The sequence below is a fragment of the Chionomys nivalis genome, chromosome 5 (genome assembly GCF_950005125.1).
Source record: "Chionomys nivalis chromosome 5, mChiNiv1.1, whole genome shotgun sequence".
NCBI lineage: Eukaryota > Metazoa > Chordata > Mammalia > Rodentia > Cricetidae > Chionomys > Chionomys nivalis.
The window spans coordinates 99,769,456-99,786,821 of record NC_080090.1 but is presented as its reverse complement, the minus strand read 5'-3'; the positions used below and the strand labels follow the sequence as shown (position 1 = coordinate 99,786,821).

The following is a 17,366-nucleotide window of genomic DNA, read 5'->3' as shown; positions in this document are numbered from 1 at the left end:
TAGCCAATAAGAAACTAGAGCTAATGGGCCAAGCAGTGATTTAATTAATACAATTTCTGTGTGGTTATTTTGGGGTTAAGCCAGCCGGGTGGCCGGGATGAACAAGCAGGCCCTCTTCTTGCAACAAAGCATGATTAATAAAAACTCATGGTCAGAAATTGGTGTTCAACCTGAAGATCCAAAAAGCAAAACAGCCAACCACTGGCTCTTACCTCAACCTCAGTCTGAAATGGTGATCCTGCCTCCAGGAATCTCAGAATGAGACTGTCTCTGAGAGATCCCCTCCCCACTGACAGTTTTATAATCCTCTCTAGGGCAGGGATTAAGGCATGCACTACCTGATTTCTATGGCAACCAGTGTGGCTACTGGGATTAAAGGTGCATACTATCATAACCTGGTCTGTAAGGCTGACCAGTGGACTGTTTTACTCTCCAATCTTCAGGCAGTATTTATTTATTTATTTATTTATTTATTTATTTATTTATTTATTATGTATACAACTTTCTGCCTCCATGTATACCCATACACCAGAGGAGGGTGCCAGATCTCATTACAGATGGTTGTGAGCCACCATGTGGTTGTAGGGAATTGAACTCAGGACTTCTGGAAGAGCAGACAGTGCTCTTAACCACTGAACCATCTCTCCAGCCCCAGTCTTTATTTAATAAAACACAATTGAAATGCCACTACATTCTATTGTCTTGGTTATTGGTATACAGGATGTGAGGGACATTTCACCATCTTCAGAAACTGACAATCCAGGGGCTCATTGTTTAGCCTAGTCCACCTGGCAGGTTCTAGGTTGGTGACAATTTTACTTTTAAGGAATATGTGTACAAATATACATGGCTTGATTGCCTTTTTGAAAAGCTAGGCTCATATCTTCTTCCTGCCTCATCCTCCCAAATTCTGGGATTACAAGCATAAGCCAACAAATTTGGCTTCTAAATGGTTGAGAGCAGTGTGTGTTAGAGAGAGTGGGAGAGCGGGGGGGGGGGGGGGGGAAGGAGTGAGAGTGTCCCTTGCTTCTACTGCTGTGCTAGAATTCTCCTGTGTCTGCCTCCCACCTCACAGTGAAGGTGCTGAGATTACTGCTGGCTTTGCGTGGGTTCCAGGGACAGAGCTCAGGCTGCCAGGTGTGTGCTGGCAGCTGTGTGATGGCCATCTCCTCCACATCGGTCTTTCCAGGGCCATCTTCCAAAGCAGAATGGCTAGTGCATTCCTTCCACCTTTTTACCCTAGGCCCTGCCAAGGCTGGCACGCGCGTGTACACACACACACACACACACACACAAAAAAAAAAAAAAAACCAAAAAAAACCAAAAGCCTGTCTAGGCTCTCAGACTACCCAAATCAGAACTCTCAAAGTTGTCTTTTGGATGAATGACATATGTATTTCTTCACCTACCTAAGGATCTTACAGCACTCTAAGAAGGAAATGTTTGGAGTAAATATTTGTGCTGTCCTTCTAGAACAATGCCAGGTCCAGAAGCATCATCACTATTTAGACTTAAGACGTTACTCAACTGTGATTAGACATTCCTCAATTACATACACCAAAGCCGGGCGGTGGTGGCACACGCCTTTAATCCCAGCACTTGGGAGGCAGAGGCAGGCGGATCTCTGTGAGTTCGAGACCAGCCTGGTCTACAAGAGCTAGTTCTAGGACAGGCTCCAAAAACCACGGAGAAACCCTGTCTTGAAAAACAAAACAAAACAAAAAATTACATAACCATGTATTTTGCTACTTTAAAATTTCTTTTGCCAGGGAAACCCAGTTTTAAGAAGCTACTTCTGCTGCTATGGACCTCGGTCTGTGATTACCCAGAGCTTCTTCACCTCAAGCTCCCTTTCCAAAGGCTTAAATTTCCGAATGGCATGTCCATATTTGGCATTTGGAAAACTGCCTGTTCCCAGCTCGCCAATTTCTTGAAATAAAGGACAATGATTTGAGTGTATTTCACATGGCATTCACGTATTCAAATAATATATACAAAGTTTATGTTCTCATGATAAGCAAATGTTTTCCTTTAATGGAACTGTCAAGCTACTGAATACAGATAACAAATCCATAATCAATACTATAAAAGATGAAGTGAGAAGAAAAAAATAAAGGTGCCATGACTAGAGAACATCATGATTAAGGGTACACACAACTATTTCAGAGTCGTCAGGATACACTACAGATAACAAACTTACAGATGACATGGCTTGTTCTTGGTGTGGGCTACCTCCTGACTGAGTTATTAGTCAGGTAGCCCCAGAGACTCCCCAGACAACATAGGCGTTTGCTCTTGCTCTTGGCCACTGTGGTGATTTGAAACAAAGTGGTTCCCAAGGGAGCAGCAGTACTAGTAGGTGTGGCCTTGCTGGAACTGGATTGCTGTGGGGTGGGTTTTGAGGTCTCCTATGTTCAAACTAAGTCCAGTGTCATAGTTCACTTCTGGTTGCCGGCAGGTCACGTGTAGAACTCTCAGTGCTTCGCTAGCCCTATGCTTACCTGCATGCCACCATGTCTCACCATGATAACGGACCAAACCTCTGAAACTGTAAGCCACCCAATTAAAATGTTTTCCTTTTAAGAGTTGCCATGGTCATGGTGTCTCTTCACAGCAATAGAAACCCTAAGACAGAAGTGGGTACCAGGGCCTGGGGTATTGCTGTTAGGCTGGACCACGTTTTGTTTGAAGGAATATGGACACTGGGATTGTGGATTAGAAAAGCAACTCAACACTTCAGTGCCGTTTAAAGGATCATTCCTGTAGGAGCATGGGAGACTGTGGTGCTGAGTGTGACCTGATGAACTGTGGGGACCTGGGGTCCTGGCTCAAGAGTTTCACAGAATTTTAGTACGTTACTTAGCAATTCTCCTGGTGATATTTTGGTGAAGAATGTGGATACTTTTTGTCTCTTTCTGAAGTCTTGCCTGAGGCTAAAGTGATGAGCTGTGGATTAATTCCCTTGGCAAAGGAAATCTCAAAACAGCCAAGTGTAGACTCTATTGTGTGGTTACTAATGTTAACTCTAATGAAGATACATAATAAAGAGGAGCAATCTGAGCAGGGAAAAATAAAAAAAAATGTACAATTTGAGAAAAAGGAACACCAGGAACTGGAATGAAGCTAAACCCTGCACTCAAGGTGATAAACAGATTAAGAAGTAAAATAAAGGGAGTGGTGATGTAAGAGCAAGTTAACTTTCCAATTTGTGAAAAGAAAAGCTTAGAGCCAGCTGTGATGGTGTGGGCCTTTAATCCCAGGGACTCAGAAGGCAGAGGCTGGTGAATCTCTGAGTCTGAGGCCAGCCTGGTCTACCGAGCAAGTTCCAGAATAGCCAAGCTTGGGCAGTGAAGGAAAGCATGGAAAACAGAAAGCTGGTGAAGATGAAACTGAACAAGGGAGCCATGTTCCAGCCCCAGCAAGCAGCAGAACTTGGCAGCTTCAGCCACATAGTTATGGCTTTAGAGTCAAGGACAGGAGAAAGGCATTAGTGGTGCTCCCTCCATGACTAAGGAAGGCCGCTGGGGCCAGGCACGTGTCAGCAGTGTCCTCACAAGGAGGCCCAGAGAGGCCACTGTGTGGAGCTGTGAATCTGCAGCCTGGATTGCCGTGGAGACCCCGGATGCTGGAGATAGAGCTGTGGGCTACCTGCTGGGGAGAGCTGCTAAGGGAGTGGAACCAGCCCAGAAGAAAGAAGTGTGCTTCAGCTAACAAAGTTAGAGCTGGCGATCTGAAGAACATTTTAACATCAGACATGGAGATTCAAGCTGGAGTTTGCCCAGCTGGTTTTCAGTCCTTACTATGCCCCCTTTCTTATGTTTTTGAATGGTAATGTATATCCTGTCCCATCTATATGTTGAAAGTATACGATCTGCTATTTGATTTTGACCTTACAGGGGGATTACAGTGAAGAAACTTTGGACTTTGAAACAAGTTTAAGACTGTTATATACTATGGGGAATTTTGAAGTTGGGCTGAATGCATTTCTGCATCATGATATGTCTACAAGCCTTTGGGGGCTGGGGAGTGGAAAAGGATAGCTTGAAAAAAAATGGCCCCCAAAAGAAGTAGCACTATTATGAGGTGTGGCCTTCTTGGAGGAAGTGTGTCACTGTGTGAGTGGGATTTGAGGTCTCCTATGATTAAGGTAAGTGTCATAGCTCACTTCCTGTCGCCTGCGGGTCAAGACATAGAACCCTCAGTTCCTTCTCTAGCACCAGGTCTGCCTGCATGCTGCCAGGATGATAATGTACTAAACTTCTGAAGCTGTAGGTCACCCCCAATTAAATGTTTTCCTTTCTAAGAGTTGCTATGGTGTCTCTTCACAGCAACAGAAATGCTGAGACTGGCACTCAGCAGAACCAGATGGTAAGATCCCATTGCTGTAGACACCATACACTCAGGTGGCAGTGTTTTGAGAAACCAAGCTGGCACTGACCTGGGATCTTCTGCTCTCTGCTGGCTAGCTTGTATAGTGCCAGAAGTGCTATGTAGGACATGAGGGGAGAAAAGTCACCTACCGTTTTACCCAGTGGTAGACCCTGTATGCTATAATATTGACCCACTACACAATTTATGACCACTAGTGCATTAGTGATATGAATGTTTTGGGGGTAACCAACCTCTTTATGATTCAATTTGAGGGCTGCTCCATAGAAGAATTCCATGACTGCTACTGCAAACCTACTGAGAAGCCAATACAATAGCTGCCATATCACAGACCCGGAGAACCGACTTACCTTTGCTTGTTAGATAGACACACTGCCAAACTGCCTTCTAAATATTTGTGTTCAAGTCTACCCATAGATTAGTGCTGCTTTCAACTTTGGTCAGCACAGCTTATTTTTGCAGTGGGTGGTGGTTAAAATAGAGATAATTGATCAAAATGCTAAGATTAAGTGACTGTTGAGCGTATGGCCAGAAACAGAACATCCATATGAATCCAGAGAACCAGAGGATGGAGAAGAATGCTGTAAAAAGCTCTTTTCCAGACACCACGCAGCTGTTGAACTCGGGAACTCACTGGAGCTGCGGCTACTCATGAGCATTCCACCATGAAGAGGACAGGGCCGTGGGCTCTCTAGCTGTGGAGCTACTGGTAGAGTGGCTGCTGGAGGAGGAGTCACCGTTCTTCAGGGACGTAGACTCTGGCTAATTTTCTTGTCATTCAGTAAACAACCACACATACCCATGTAAGCAAACCTAATTAAACACAGCAGGTTATTATCATTTTAAAAAAGAGGAACTCATTGGGAAGAGGGATTCCAGGAGTGGGAGATAAATGGAGTGAAATAAAAATACATTATATGTAAGAAAATTTCAAAGAATAAAAATTGTATTTAAAAAAAAACCCCTGAGCCGGGCGGTGGTGGCGCACGCCTTTAATCCCAGCACTTGGGAGGCAGAGGCAGGCGGATCTCTGTGAGTTCGAGACCAGCCTGGTCTACAAGAGCTAGTTCCAGGACAGGCTCCAAAACCACAGAGAAACCCTGTCTCGAAAAACCAAAAAAAAAAAAAAAAAAAAAAAAAAAAAAAAAAAAAACCTGAAAATGTTGAAATGAATTATATGAACCTTAAGGTCAGCATGGCATTTAGCAATGCAGTACAAACAGCAAGTGACAGGAGGTGAGTCACTGGAGCCAAGTGAGCAAGATCAAGACTGGCAGGAAATCAGAAGTGGGAGAAATGCTTGCCAATGCGAGGATTTGTTTTAGCTGTTGAGGGAAATAGTAGAAGGGTTGAGCAGAGGAGAGTATGATCTAAGTTATGGCTGTAACGGCTACTGAAGGGAAAAATAAAATAATCAAAGAATAAGGGCTGGAGTCAGGTAAGAGGTAGATAGCAGGACAGAAAACTGAAACGGGGTAGCAGAGTAGAGATGGCAGCCAGTGTTGGATTCTGGACACATTTTGTTAACTCATAGGATTTCCCAGTTGATAAGTGTGAGACAAAGAGGAGCAAAGGTGATGTTTAGTATGCATGGAATCTGCAGAGCCCTGTGCACTCCACGGGTTCCAATTCAAAAGCTCTAGCCAGGAACTAGGGCATACTGACAACAGGAGAGTAGGAACCGTGAACGGTCAAGTTAGGAAAATCTGTAGAGATGGAAAAGCTAATGAGGTCAAAAGACCAATTGCTTAATTTGGAACTCTTAAATCTGGGATGCCACAGTATCACAATTTTCCCCTAAATCCATGGCTTCAATCTAATCATATGCAAAAAGCACACGAATCCAATCTGAGGGCATTCTGATTAAAGGTGACTTGATGCAACATGGGACCTTGCATTAGATCCTGGAACATTTGTATATAGACCGGCAAAACTTCTCCATCTTAGAAAGCAGCAATGGTAACTTTAGGGGTTTTCTGTTACGTGTGCACACAAGCTTGCGTAGAGGTCAATGAACAACCTCAACTAGCTGGAGATGGGCACCAGCAATCTTCTTGTCTTCACTTCTTCAGCACTGGGATTACAACTGAAAACCACTACACCTGGATTTTTAAAAACATGGCTTCTTGGAACTGATCTAATGCATGGAACACTACCAACTGATTCCCCCAACCCATTAGGAAAAAGAAAAAATGAGGGCTGTGTGGGAGCTCTCAACAGCATCTTTGCAACTCTCAGTAAGCCCAACATTATTTTCAAATACTTTCTTAAAAATGAGATATAATATGTCAATAAAAATGTCAAACAGGCAGTATAATATGTATACCTGGAAATAAAGAAGCAGACTCATGAGGCAAATGAGAAACTATAAGTATATACATAACCTTTTCAGTTTTTTGCGTGGTGTATGCATGTACCATGTGTGCACATGTAGAAGCCAGAGGAAAACACCCAGTGTTTTCCTCAGTCGCTGTTCACTTATAGCCTCTGCAACAAGGTTTCTCCCACTAACCCTGACTAGGTTATCTCAGCAAGTCCTGGGACCCTCCTGTCTCTCCCTCCATTTCTCTAGCACTGGGTTTTAGTTATATACCACTGTGTCCTGATTTTATGTGGATGCCGAGGATTCAAACTCAGGTTTTCTTGTTTGGACATCAGCACTTTACCTGCTGAATCATTTCCTTAGCCCCATAGATAGCCTTTAATATGATAACACTGGATGAAATTACCTACAGTGAATTCATACAAAAAAGGTCCTAAACAGTTTATAGGGCTAGGCAAAGGAGGACTGGCAAAGGGAACTACAAACATTAGGGAGGTTAGGAGACAAGAGAGTGATGTCCTTAAGTGAAGAAGGTATTTCATGGGGGAAGAAAGCAATTGGTATGAATGCTAATAAATTTCACTGTAAACTGATTATGGGTAGAGAAATGTAGAGGTCACCTGTGAACCAAGCAAAGCAATTTGGCAGAGGTATTAATATGCACTTCCTAAAACTAAGTTCCCATCTCTTATAAAACATACAATACAGTGATCAAGACAGCACTGTCTACCGGAAAGCCACTGTTAACATACGTGAATTTCTTCTGCAGTGCTGTACTCTTTGTGCAGTATGCAACCTGCATGATCCTATTTAGTCCTTTTGTGTCCAAGACAAGTCCAACTTGGCTTAAAAGACAAGAGAATGTACTGAGCAGACAACTCTCTGGAGGCAAAGGTTTCTCATTACTAGTAGAACAAAGAAATGAGGCAATAGACAAGAATTAAGGGAGGTTTCTTTTTAAATACTCTAACAGGGTATTTAAATACTCTAACAGGGTATTTTTGTGCTGATGAGAATATGCCAGTTGAGAAAAATCTGCTAGCACAGAAGAGAAGGTAGAATACAGAACAGAGGACTCACCGGGGCACTGACAGGAGAGAAGCTCAGACATACACATCCACTGATCAGAGTGAGTGCACAGAAGAGCTGACTGCTTAGTTTCCCACAGAACAGAACAGAACAGAACAGAACAGAACAGAACAGAACAGAACAGAACAGAACAGAACAGAATTCAGAGTTTAAAATGAGGAGGCCATTATGGCTTGAAAGAGGAGAAATACCGCCCCAGTACAGTGAAGAATCACTTTAGGGAATGTGATTGGGGTACCAGGCAGCAGTGAACTCTGTGGCCACACTTATGTAACTCCATTAAAAAATGTCATGTATATTTCATATTCACTATCTAGAGGCACAGTTGGATTTAACCAAAAGTGAACAGAGAAAGGCCAAGAAACTTTAGGACATACAAAAACAGTGAGTATGTATATAGAAGGGATAATCAAAGAGGCGTTTTGATTGACAGTTAAATAAGGACAGAGAGGGCTCGCCAGGAAAGCACTTGTCCTGCAAGCCTGATGACCCGCGTTTCATCCCTGGAAACCATATAAACCATATAAAGATATAAGGGGAGAACTAACTCCCAAAAGCTGTCCTCTGACCTCCACACGTGTGTCATGGAATGCATTCCTAAACTTGCAGACAAGAATATTTATTAAAATGTATCCCAGCGCTTGGGGAGGCAGAGGCAGGTGGATCTCTGAGTTCGAGGCCAGCTTGCTCCATACCAGTGGTTCTCGACCTTCCCAACGCCGTCACCCTTTAATACAATTCCTCATCTTGTGGTGACCCCAGCCATAAAATAACCATACTGCTACTTCATAACTGCAATTCTGCTACTGTTATGAATTATAATGTAAATAACTGATATGCAGGACATCTTATGTGTGACCCTTGTGAAAAGCTTTGATGCCCAAAGGAGTCATAGTCCACAGGTTGAGAATCACTGCTCTATATTGTGCTCCAGGAGAGCCAGGACTACATACAGAGACCCCCACTTAAAAAAAAAAAAAGATTATGGTTTTCAAATACTTTTCACTAAAAATGAATTCCCAAGACCTCCTTAGTCAACCAATTCATTTTTTTTTCTGGGTCAATAGTCGCCACCTTTCCAATTCATCAAATACTTTTATTTGTTGTCTTTTGAGGCAAGTCTCATGCAGCTCAGACTAGCTCTGAACTAACTCACTATGTAGCACAGGATAACCTGGAATTCTGGATCTTTCTGTTTCCATCTCCCAGGTGCTGGATTACCATATTTCCAACTCACCACATTGCTGCTTCAAGAGGATTGTGAAATTTGACTGATAACCTGGATACACATAATTACCCAAATCTTCCCTTCTTTCCAAACACTCCCCAAGGTTTTGCTAATGCTAATTCTCCCCGAGGAAGAATTAATGTAATTTATTAAATCTAGCTTTTCAAACTCCTAGAGACTACACTTAAATATGAAGCCCTAAAGCTCCATGGCTGGACTACAGGCAAACCTATGCTATGTGAAAATGGCCCACTCTGAGGTGCTCTGCATACCCTCTCAGTGCAGCCACTCTAGCTCTACAGACGAGGCAAGCTAGCAACCGCCTTCCCACGATTAGCCCTTAGCTTATAGACAATGACTAGCACCTGTAGCAAGGTATTTACTAAAGAATATTCAATTTGTTGCAAATCCTAGCCACAAACTGACGCACCTACATTCTTCTTTATTAAAATTAGCTAAACCAAAACTTTTTCCCCCAACAACAGCAACAAATAGAATTACTACTGTTGAATCTATTTTTAAAAAGGAGGTGGAAGATTATGGTACTTAAGAAGTCCCAATCCTTGGAGAATGTTGCTCTCCAGGTAAGGTTATCCTTTTCCTGCCGGTATAAACACAATGCTGGCCAGCTGTCAGGAACACACTGTAAAAAGCTCACTCAAGTTCTGCCACCTCCAACTGAGGCCACAGCTAGCTGCTTCTTGGGAACACAACCTTAGCTAATTAATTAGTGAAAAAAATTGTGAGAACAAGAATGTGTTCTCAACCAGTAACAAGGTCACAGACTGCTTTTCATCATCTTTAAACAGATGCACTGCTCAAAGTACAAGTACTAACCAGCTATAGGCAGGAATCAATGAAATGATATTTAACATATTGTATGTGGAAAGTGGTGTGATTCATGTGCTTGTTGATTTTTCTTAAAATTAATTTGTGTACATGTGTGTGTTCCATGCCACCATGTGGAGATCAGAGGATAACCTGTAATAATTAGTCCCAGGGATCAAACTCAGGCCACTAGCTTGGTGGTAAGAACCTTTAACCTGTCTTTCTGGCCGTGACATCATAATTTCTATACCACCAAGATTATATTCCAAAGTGAAGCCTTTATGTCAAAGCATTTTACATGTGAGTGCTCATAACAATTCTGGAAGAAAGACATAATTAATGCTGTGGTATAATTTATGTTAAAATAAAAGAAGGATTGGCAAGACAGCTCAGCAGGTAGAAGAACTCGCCTTGCAAGCCTGGTAAGCTGAGCTCCGGTTCTAGAAACCACATGAGGCGGGAGGAAGTGACTCCACAAAGTTGTTCTCTGACCTGCACATGTACCGTGGAAGGCACACACAGTAACAATGAAAAATAAAACTAAAACCTAAGAGAAACACTAAGTATTACTGGCACCAATGCTTTATTTTTATAAATCTATATAAGCTCTAATATCAAGAATAAAATAAATTTACACCATGTGGTATTATTTTCAAAGCTAATGCCTAACAAACTTAAAATCAGTGGCATTGGAAATCTAGGTTAGGAAAGAAGAGCTTGTTGACGGAAAGGCCAGAGTACCAATGTTTGAGCCTATCCACGGCTTCCACCATCAGAACAATCATTTCCCAGCCGCTGTGGTTCATGTTTGTGACTACAAACGGGCAGGAGTGAAGCCAGGCTCCTGCACAGGAAGTACCCTTATTTCTCTTGAAAGTCAAGACTCAGGACTCTCCTAGCAACCTCCCCTAGCTACTGATTTGGCAAAATGGAAAGATAAAATTGTCACAGGGCCATATAAAAGTCATCTAGCAATGTTAACAAATCAAAATTATTACATCAATCAAATGTCTAGTAAATACCTCTGTAGTAAAGCAGAGAAATAATGAGCTGTGGATGTGGTCCAGTGAGGGAACACTTACCATGTGCAAGGCCCTGGCTTCAATCCCCAGCACTGCAAATTAACTGTATTACACTAAAAACAAGCTGCCTCACTGTTTAAATAGTACAAACACTCAGTATAATTTTCATCATCTTTTAAACAGATGGCATCGCTCAAAGTATACTTAGTATAATTTTTAAGTCATATATACGTTCTATATGTTTTTATATCCTGATATATTTACATAGTAACTTTTACATGTCAGGTAATATTAGCAATTAACAATTTCCACTCAAGAGTTTAACATTTTACGGCTGACCTAACACTTGTCTGTAAGTGTGCACACTGGGGTGAATGTTTGTAGGTCACTTCTCTGTAAAAGATGTTTTTACTTTTGTGTATTTTGTCTGGCCTGGAACTTGCTATGTAACTGAGCTGACCTTGAACTCCTGTTCCTCACTAAGTACTGGGATTATAGGCATGTGCTAGGACTCTCAATTTATTATTTGAATTAAGTTGATACAATATTAAAATGTTTGTATATTAGCTGCTTTAAATACCAGGGTATTAGTTTACCCTCACCGTCTAGCAGCCCTGGTGACTGACACCACTTGGATCTTACTGAGCCCTTTGTGCTGACTACAGGAGACCCGAGAACCCTTCCTCTTAGTGCGCTCTTTCTAGCGGCCTTCTTCAGGACATAAGCGTTTAATGCTTTCTGGTTGGTGTAGGAGGGTCTTTTTTCTATGTGTTGCTTTCATTGGTCAAATAAAGAAACTGCCTTGGCTTTTTGATAGGGCAGAATTTAGATAGGTGGAGTAGACTGAACAGAATGTTGGGAGAAAGAAAGCAGAGTCAGGCAGACGCCATGCCTCTCCTCTCCGAGATGGACGCTGGTTAGACTCATGCCGGTAAGCCACAGTCAAGTGGCAATACACAGTAATGGAGATGGGTTAAACTAATATGTAAGAGCTAGCCAGGAAAAGGCTAGAACTACTGGGCCAGGCAGTGTTTAAATGAATACAGTTTCCGTGTAATTATTTCGGGTGTAAACTATTCAGGCGGCTGGGCACAGGGAACGCAGCTCACAGCTCCTTTTATAACATCTGGCTGCAATAGGTAGCATGCAGATAAGAATTTAACTGGTTGTTCTTTTTTTTTGTTTTTTGTTTTTCTAGACAGGGTTTCTCTGTGGTTTTTTGGAACTAGCTCTTGTAGACCAGGCTGGTCTCGAACTCACAGAGATCTGCCTGCCTCTGCCTCCCAAGTGCTGGGATTAAAGGTGTGTGCCACCACCGCCTGGCCTTTAACTGGTTGTTCTTGAATTTATTGTAAAATAAATAATTTTTTTTACAATCTTCAAATTAAAAAAAAAAATAAAAAAAACAGGCATAGACAAAGACTTCCGTAACTTCATTTAAAATGTCTATGTGATTAGCATTTCAAGATCGGAAAAGTGAGATCATACTTATAGACAGGTTAAAAACCTAAGAATTTTGATTTTTCTTGAGGGTCTAATACTCATGGCAATCCTCCTGCCTCACCCTCTTTCATGGATGAACTACCATACCCAGCAGAATAGTTTTAACCATAAAAGAATGATCATCAGCTCATTTATGAAGATCACTAGCTTTTCTTTTTCAACCACACCATCTATAAAAACACCACAGAAATGTCAGCTATATTCACTAGAACCAGCCAAATACTGCTCCATACACAAACATGGGGCTCTGTGCTGACAATTCCCTTTCATCAGAAGGACAACACCATAGCATGTGCTTCTGGAAAGGTTCTCTAGTCTAGACTATTTATTTTGTGACATTGAGACAGGGGTCTCACTATGTTGCTCAGGTTTGTTTCAAAGTCCCAGGCGTGAAGGAACCTTCTACTTCAGTCTTCAAAACAGCTGAAATTATATGTGCAGGTTAGCTTCGAAATCTGATTTTTCATAAAGTTACTTTTATTTGTATGTGTGCATATATAGCTGTCAAAGAGCAACTCAGAGTAGCCCCTTGTCTCCTTCTACACGTGGGCTCCAGGGTCAAATGCAGGGCATCAGGGTAAGGACACGTGGCCTTACCTTCTGAATCACTCACTCTCCATTTCAAGTCTAAGACTCTGGTCACTGAACAAATTGTACAATGAGAGTAGAAATATGGTAGAGACATTTATTTATCCGGGTTGAACCACTGGTAAACCTCGCTGCCACAGAAGCATGTATGGCCATCTTGAGGCCATCAGTCGAGAGCAGGTATTTACAGTGCAGGTTCAATAGCCCATATCCAAAATTCTTGGAACCAGAAATGTTTTCCAGTTCAGTTTAGATTTTCAAATATTTGCATGTGCACACACGGACATGTACACGCACGCACACATAAATACTTGGGGATGGAACCTGAGTCACCTATGTTTCACAGACGTGGCCTGACAGTTAACAGATGGAATACTTTTGGTCTGCTTGCTGCTGCTGCCTTTAAACTGTAACCTATGACAGGCAGGAAACTGTTACCATATCAGTTATCTAGGAACTTAGGATTTTAGACTAGAGATGATCAGCTTATCAATATGAGAGCTGAACGCACATGGGACCCTTAGGAGACACGAGTCTATTGCCCTCTGTCCTTTATCGTCTCTAACTTCTTTTCCCATTAGAAATTTAACAATAATTATGTTATAACTAAGCTTCAAAGAAAGAAAACCCATGATGTGATTCAGAACCATTCAGACCAAACACTATTGGCTATCTCAAATTCTAAGAATAAAAATAGCTACCTCCAATATAAACTGAAAATATTACTCTTTAGTTGTAACTCTTTCAGACTTCTAAAATTAAATATCCTAGGACATACAGGAGAAGCTCATTCTATCAGTGTCGCACCTCAGGTTTCAAGATTAAAGTTAGGTGATACTGAGCCATGAGACTTCATAAAGGAACAGAAAAGCCTTTATTCATTCTGACTCACTTGTATTAGGAAAATGCTAGTGCCTTTAATTATATTCATACGCACCAAGTCTTTTCTCAGCACAAAGCAGAGCTTCTGTTCTTAAAACGTTATGACCTAAATACTTTTGGGAGGGGGGACCAGGTTGGAGTGATGATTTGGCATTAAGAACACTGGTTGCTTTTCCAGAGGACCCAGGTTCAATTCCTTGCACCCACAAGGCAGCAACAACCATTGGCAACGCCCTGTTTAGGGATTCAATACCTCCTCTGGCCTCCAGAGGCACCACACTAATGTTGTACACAGATACACAGACATACATGCAGGTGAAACATCCATTCACACAAAATAAACAAGAATAAACAAGTCTTAAAAAGAAAAAGAAAAAACAAGCACCATAGAGAATATTAGGTAACTATAATCTAAGCAAATAAGGAAGAAACAAACAAAACAAACCTCAAAGGGCCATACAATTAGTGCCTATTTAAAGCACACTATGTAATGATTGTCTTAAAAGTTGGGCTATCTAACTCTTACTCAGGATTGTTAATATTTTGAACATCCATCCCATATCTATAACAAATTTAGGCAATGATCCCCTTATATGGTGATAAAGCAGATCAAGACTTGCCCAGATTTCATGCTCTAAATGTTTTGGTTTACACATTTGTCTTCTACCAACAAGCCCCATTATATCTGTATCAGGAACCTACTATCAAATCCCACTTAAGTCGTCTTCCTTGCCCAGCAGGGAGAACCTGTAGGACGAAGCCAACCTCTGAGGTAAGCAGGATCAGTAAACAATAGGTTGTTTATTAAAAAGCTTCATTAGTTCAAAGTATCAACAGTTCTCAAATTAACCTTCAAATTGCTCCTTACATAAAGTTCAGAAACTTTTCCAAAATTTAAAATCTCTGTAAGAAGAAATACTGTTTCTTTACAGTAGTGTCTCCATCATCAGAAACGTACTCTACCTCCTGGTTTGCCTCCAATGAATTAAACCAAAAAGCTTAAATTAACTACATTGCAAGGTTCAAAAAAGACTGAAAGTGTGAAATATATGCAACTCATCTCAAAATGGTACCCTTTTGACTTCAGAACTTTATTTTAAGGCTATATAAGGCCAGATTAGGAAGGTGTTACATACCTGGATGATTTGTCAAGGATTTTCAATGAGAAAGAAAGTTACGGGCAAAGAAAGCTTTCCGTTTGTATTTGGTATAACCACTAGCTAGTAATGTAACCATTCAGTCTTATCTCTACACGAATCATACTGTTATTGCAGTTTCTAGGCCTGTGGTAACAAAATATGTTTATTAAAAATAAAGTATAGTAAATTTTTATTACAACCACAGGTACTTAGGGAAACTAAGGCATGGGTCACTTTAGAACGCAGTATGTGAGAATGGTATTACTACGGCACCACAAAAGGCTGGGACCCCATGACTGATCATGGCTCCTTTTGGGTGTGCTTTCTTGCGTCTTATTTTTTAAATTCTGTCTACTCAGATGACATGTGGGAGGATGACAACTGACAGTTTACCATGAACACCACATCCTAAGAGATGCTCCGAGTGACGTGTTGAATGTTAAAATTCTCAACACCCTTCCCAAGGCCACAGTGGTACGCATCCCCTTTCAACACAGTAGTAACACCTGCCATCACCAGTGACAGCTTACAGCTCCTTCCAATCTCCTTCCCTTCCACAGAAGTCAATTACAGCACTGTACAACTAGTGACTCACTCGGTATGAAATAAATTCTCTCCAATACTCCCAATGGAATCAATCCTCTATAAACATCACAAAACACATTATCAACCTGGATGGCAGAGTCCCATGGCCTAAAAGGTGTAACAGCTCATATCTCGGTCATGGCTGCACGCCCAGAAAAATGAGCATCATGGTGGGTTCCTGCATTCTTCACATTGTGCTCATGAACAAAGTCAGTGTAGTTTCTATGTGCAGACTGGGGTGGGGGCAAGGCCCTTGTGCTCCACTGGTTTCCACCACGCTGACAGCAGTCACTGGTAGCAGAGAGCCTAGATGGTTGAGGAGTGGGAGTACAGTTAGTCAACAGAAACAGAGAACACGGATGTGTAATGGAGAAAGGCCATGTGAGCAGCATGCACCACTATGGTGAGCAGTTACCATGCAATGCTAACATTCAAGAATAGCAGAAGGGGAAATCCACACAGTTACACGGATCATGTAATGGAAAGCACCAATACGAAAAGACATGTAACTAGAATCAGTTAAGTGAATTAATTGGTGAAGGAAAGTCAGAGGGCAAAACATTCTGTTATCTGTCCCTGCTGTTGCTGGTACACTCCCAACTTAGAAATGTTTGGAATTCTAGTAGCACAAAAATTCTAAGTGGCTTTATTCAAATATTAGAAAGAATTTTACAGAAAGGCAAGGACATATATGGAAAGGGCTATTATAAAAATGATCTCCAAATTTACATGATTTAAAAAAGTATAATCCAGGAAATAAAATTCAGGAGCATTAAAAATAAAAACCCTTCCCTTAGGCATTGAGCAAATTTATATCAGTGCTCCAAATTAACAAGAATGATTGCCCTTTCTGTAATCAAAGTTCATAGGAGCACAAGCTGAAAGCAGCAGGCACAGATAGAGCGTAGAAGTGCCACAAGCACAGGGACTTAGATGCAGACGTTCAGGGTGTGTGCAGTCTAGGGAGTCACACGAGTCAGTCCTCCAGTAGAGAGAAAACACCTGCCACACTCTTGAGATGTGCAACGGGAGTACATCCTTCACATGACCAACACCAGAAAATGAGTATTTCAAATACAAAAGGCAACTAAAATCTAAATTTTTTTTTTAAAAAAAATAGTATTATTTTTCAAATTCTATAAAATATTAACTTAATTTTTAGTGTTTTTCCTTGGGAAAACTAAAAAGGAAATTTTCAAAATAAACATGGAAGGTGTGCTGTTTGCTTTTAACTATTAGTATCATTTTATTTCCTTCAGTGAAATTCCACTTGCTCATCAGACTTCATAAGCAAACTTCATGACTCCTTGATATAGAAATTAAATTTGGCTTGTGTTCTGGTTTACAGATGCCAGGTTTCCTAAGTTCTATATATTTTATTTTTTTAAATATTTATTTATTTATTATGTATGCAATATTCTGTCTGTGTATATGTCTGCAGGCCAGAAGAGGGCACCAGACCTCATTACAGATGGTTGTGAGCCACCATGTGGTTGCTCGGAATTGAACTCAGGACCTTTGGAAGAGCAGGCAATGCTCTTAACCACTGAGCCATCTCTCCAGCCCTATAATTTTGTTTTTTGATAGGGTTGGGTTATCACACTGCCCAGGCTGGCCTGGAATCATGATGTACCTGCACCCTTTTCTCAAACACCGGGATTATGGTCATGCTTTATTTGTTTTGAGATAAGGTTACTTTGCTGCTAGGCTGGACTCAAATCCCAGGACTCGACAAAGCCTCTCTCTAGTCTCAGCCTTGCAAGCAGTGTCATCGGGCCTTTTGTTAATAA

The 17,366-nt window shown here is 41.3% G+C and overlaps 1 protein-coding gene across 3 annotated transcripts in view; it reads right to left on the bottom strand.

Moving 5' to 3' along the window:
• Positions 1–17,366, bottom strand: part of Epb41l5 (erythrocyte membrane protein band 4.1 like 5) — a 120,667-nt gene that overhangs the window by 54,926 nt on the left and 48,375 nt on the right. The window contains exon 17 of one of the 3 annotated variants that reach the window (XM_057769479.1): positions 13,784–15,882. The exons of the other annotated variants lie outside the window; for them this stretch is intronic. Within the exon in view, the coding sequence (XP_057625462.1) occupies positions 15,702–15,882 (181 nt within the window). The 3' untranslated portion in view covers positions 13,784–15,701. Of the gene's footprint in view, positions 1–13,783; positions 15,883–17,366 lie in introns of those variants that run through there. 3 annotated transcript variants of the gene reach the window in all.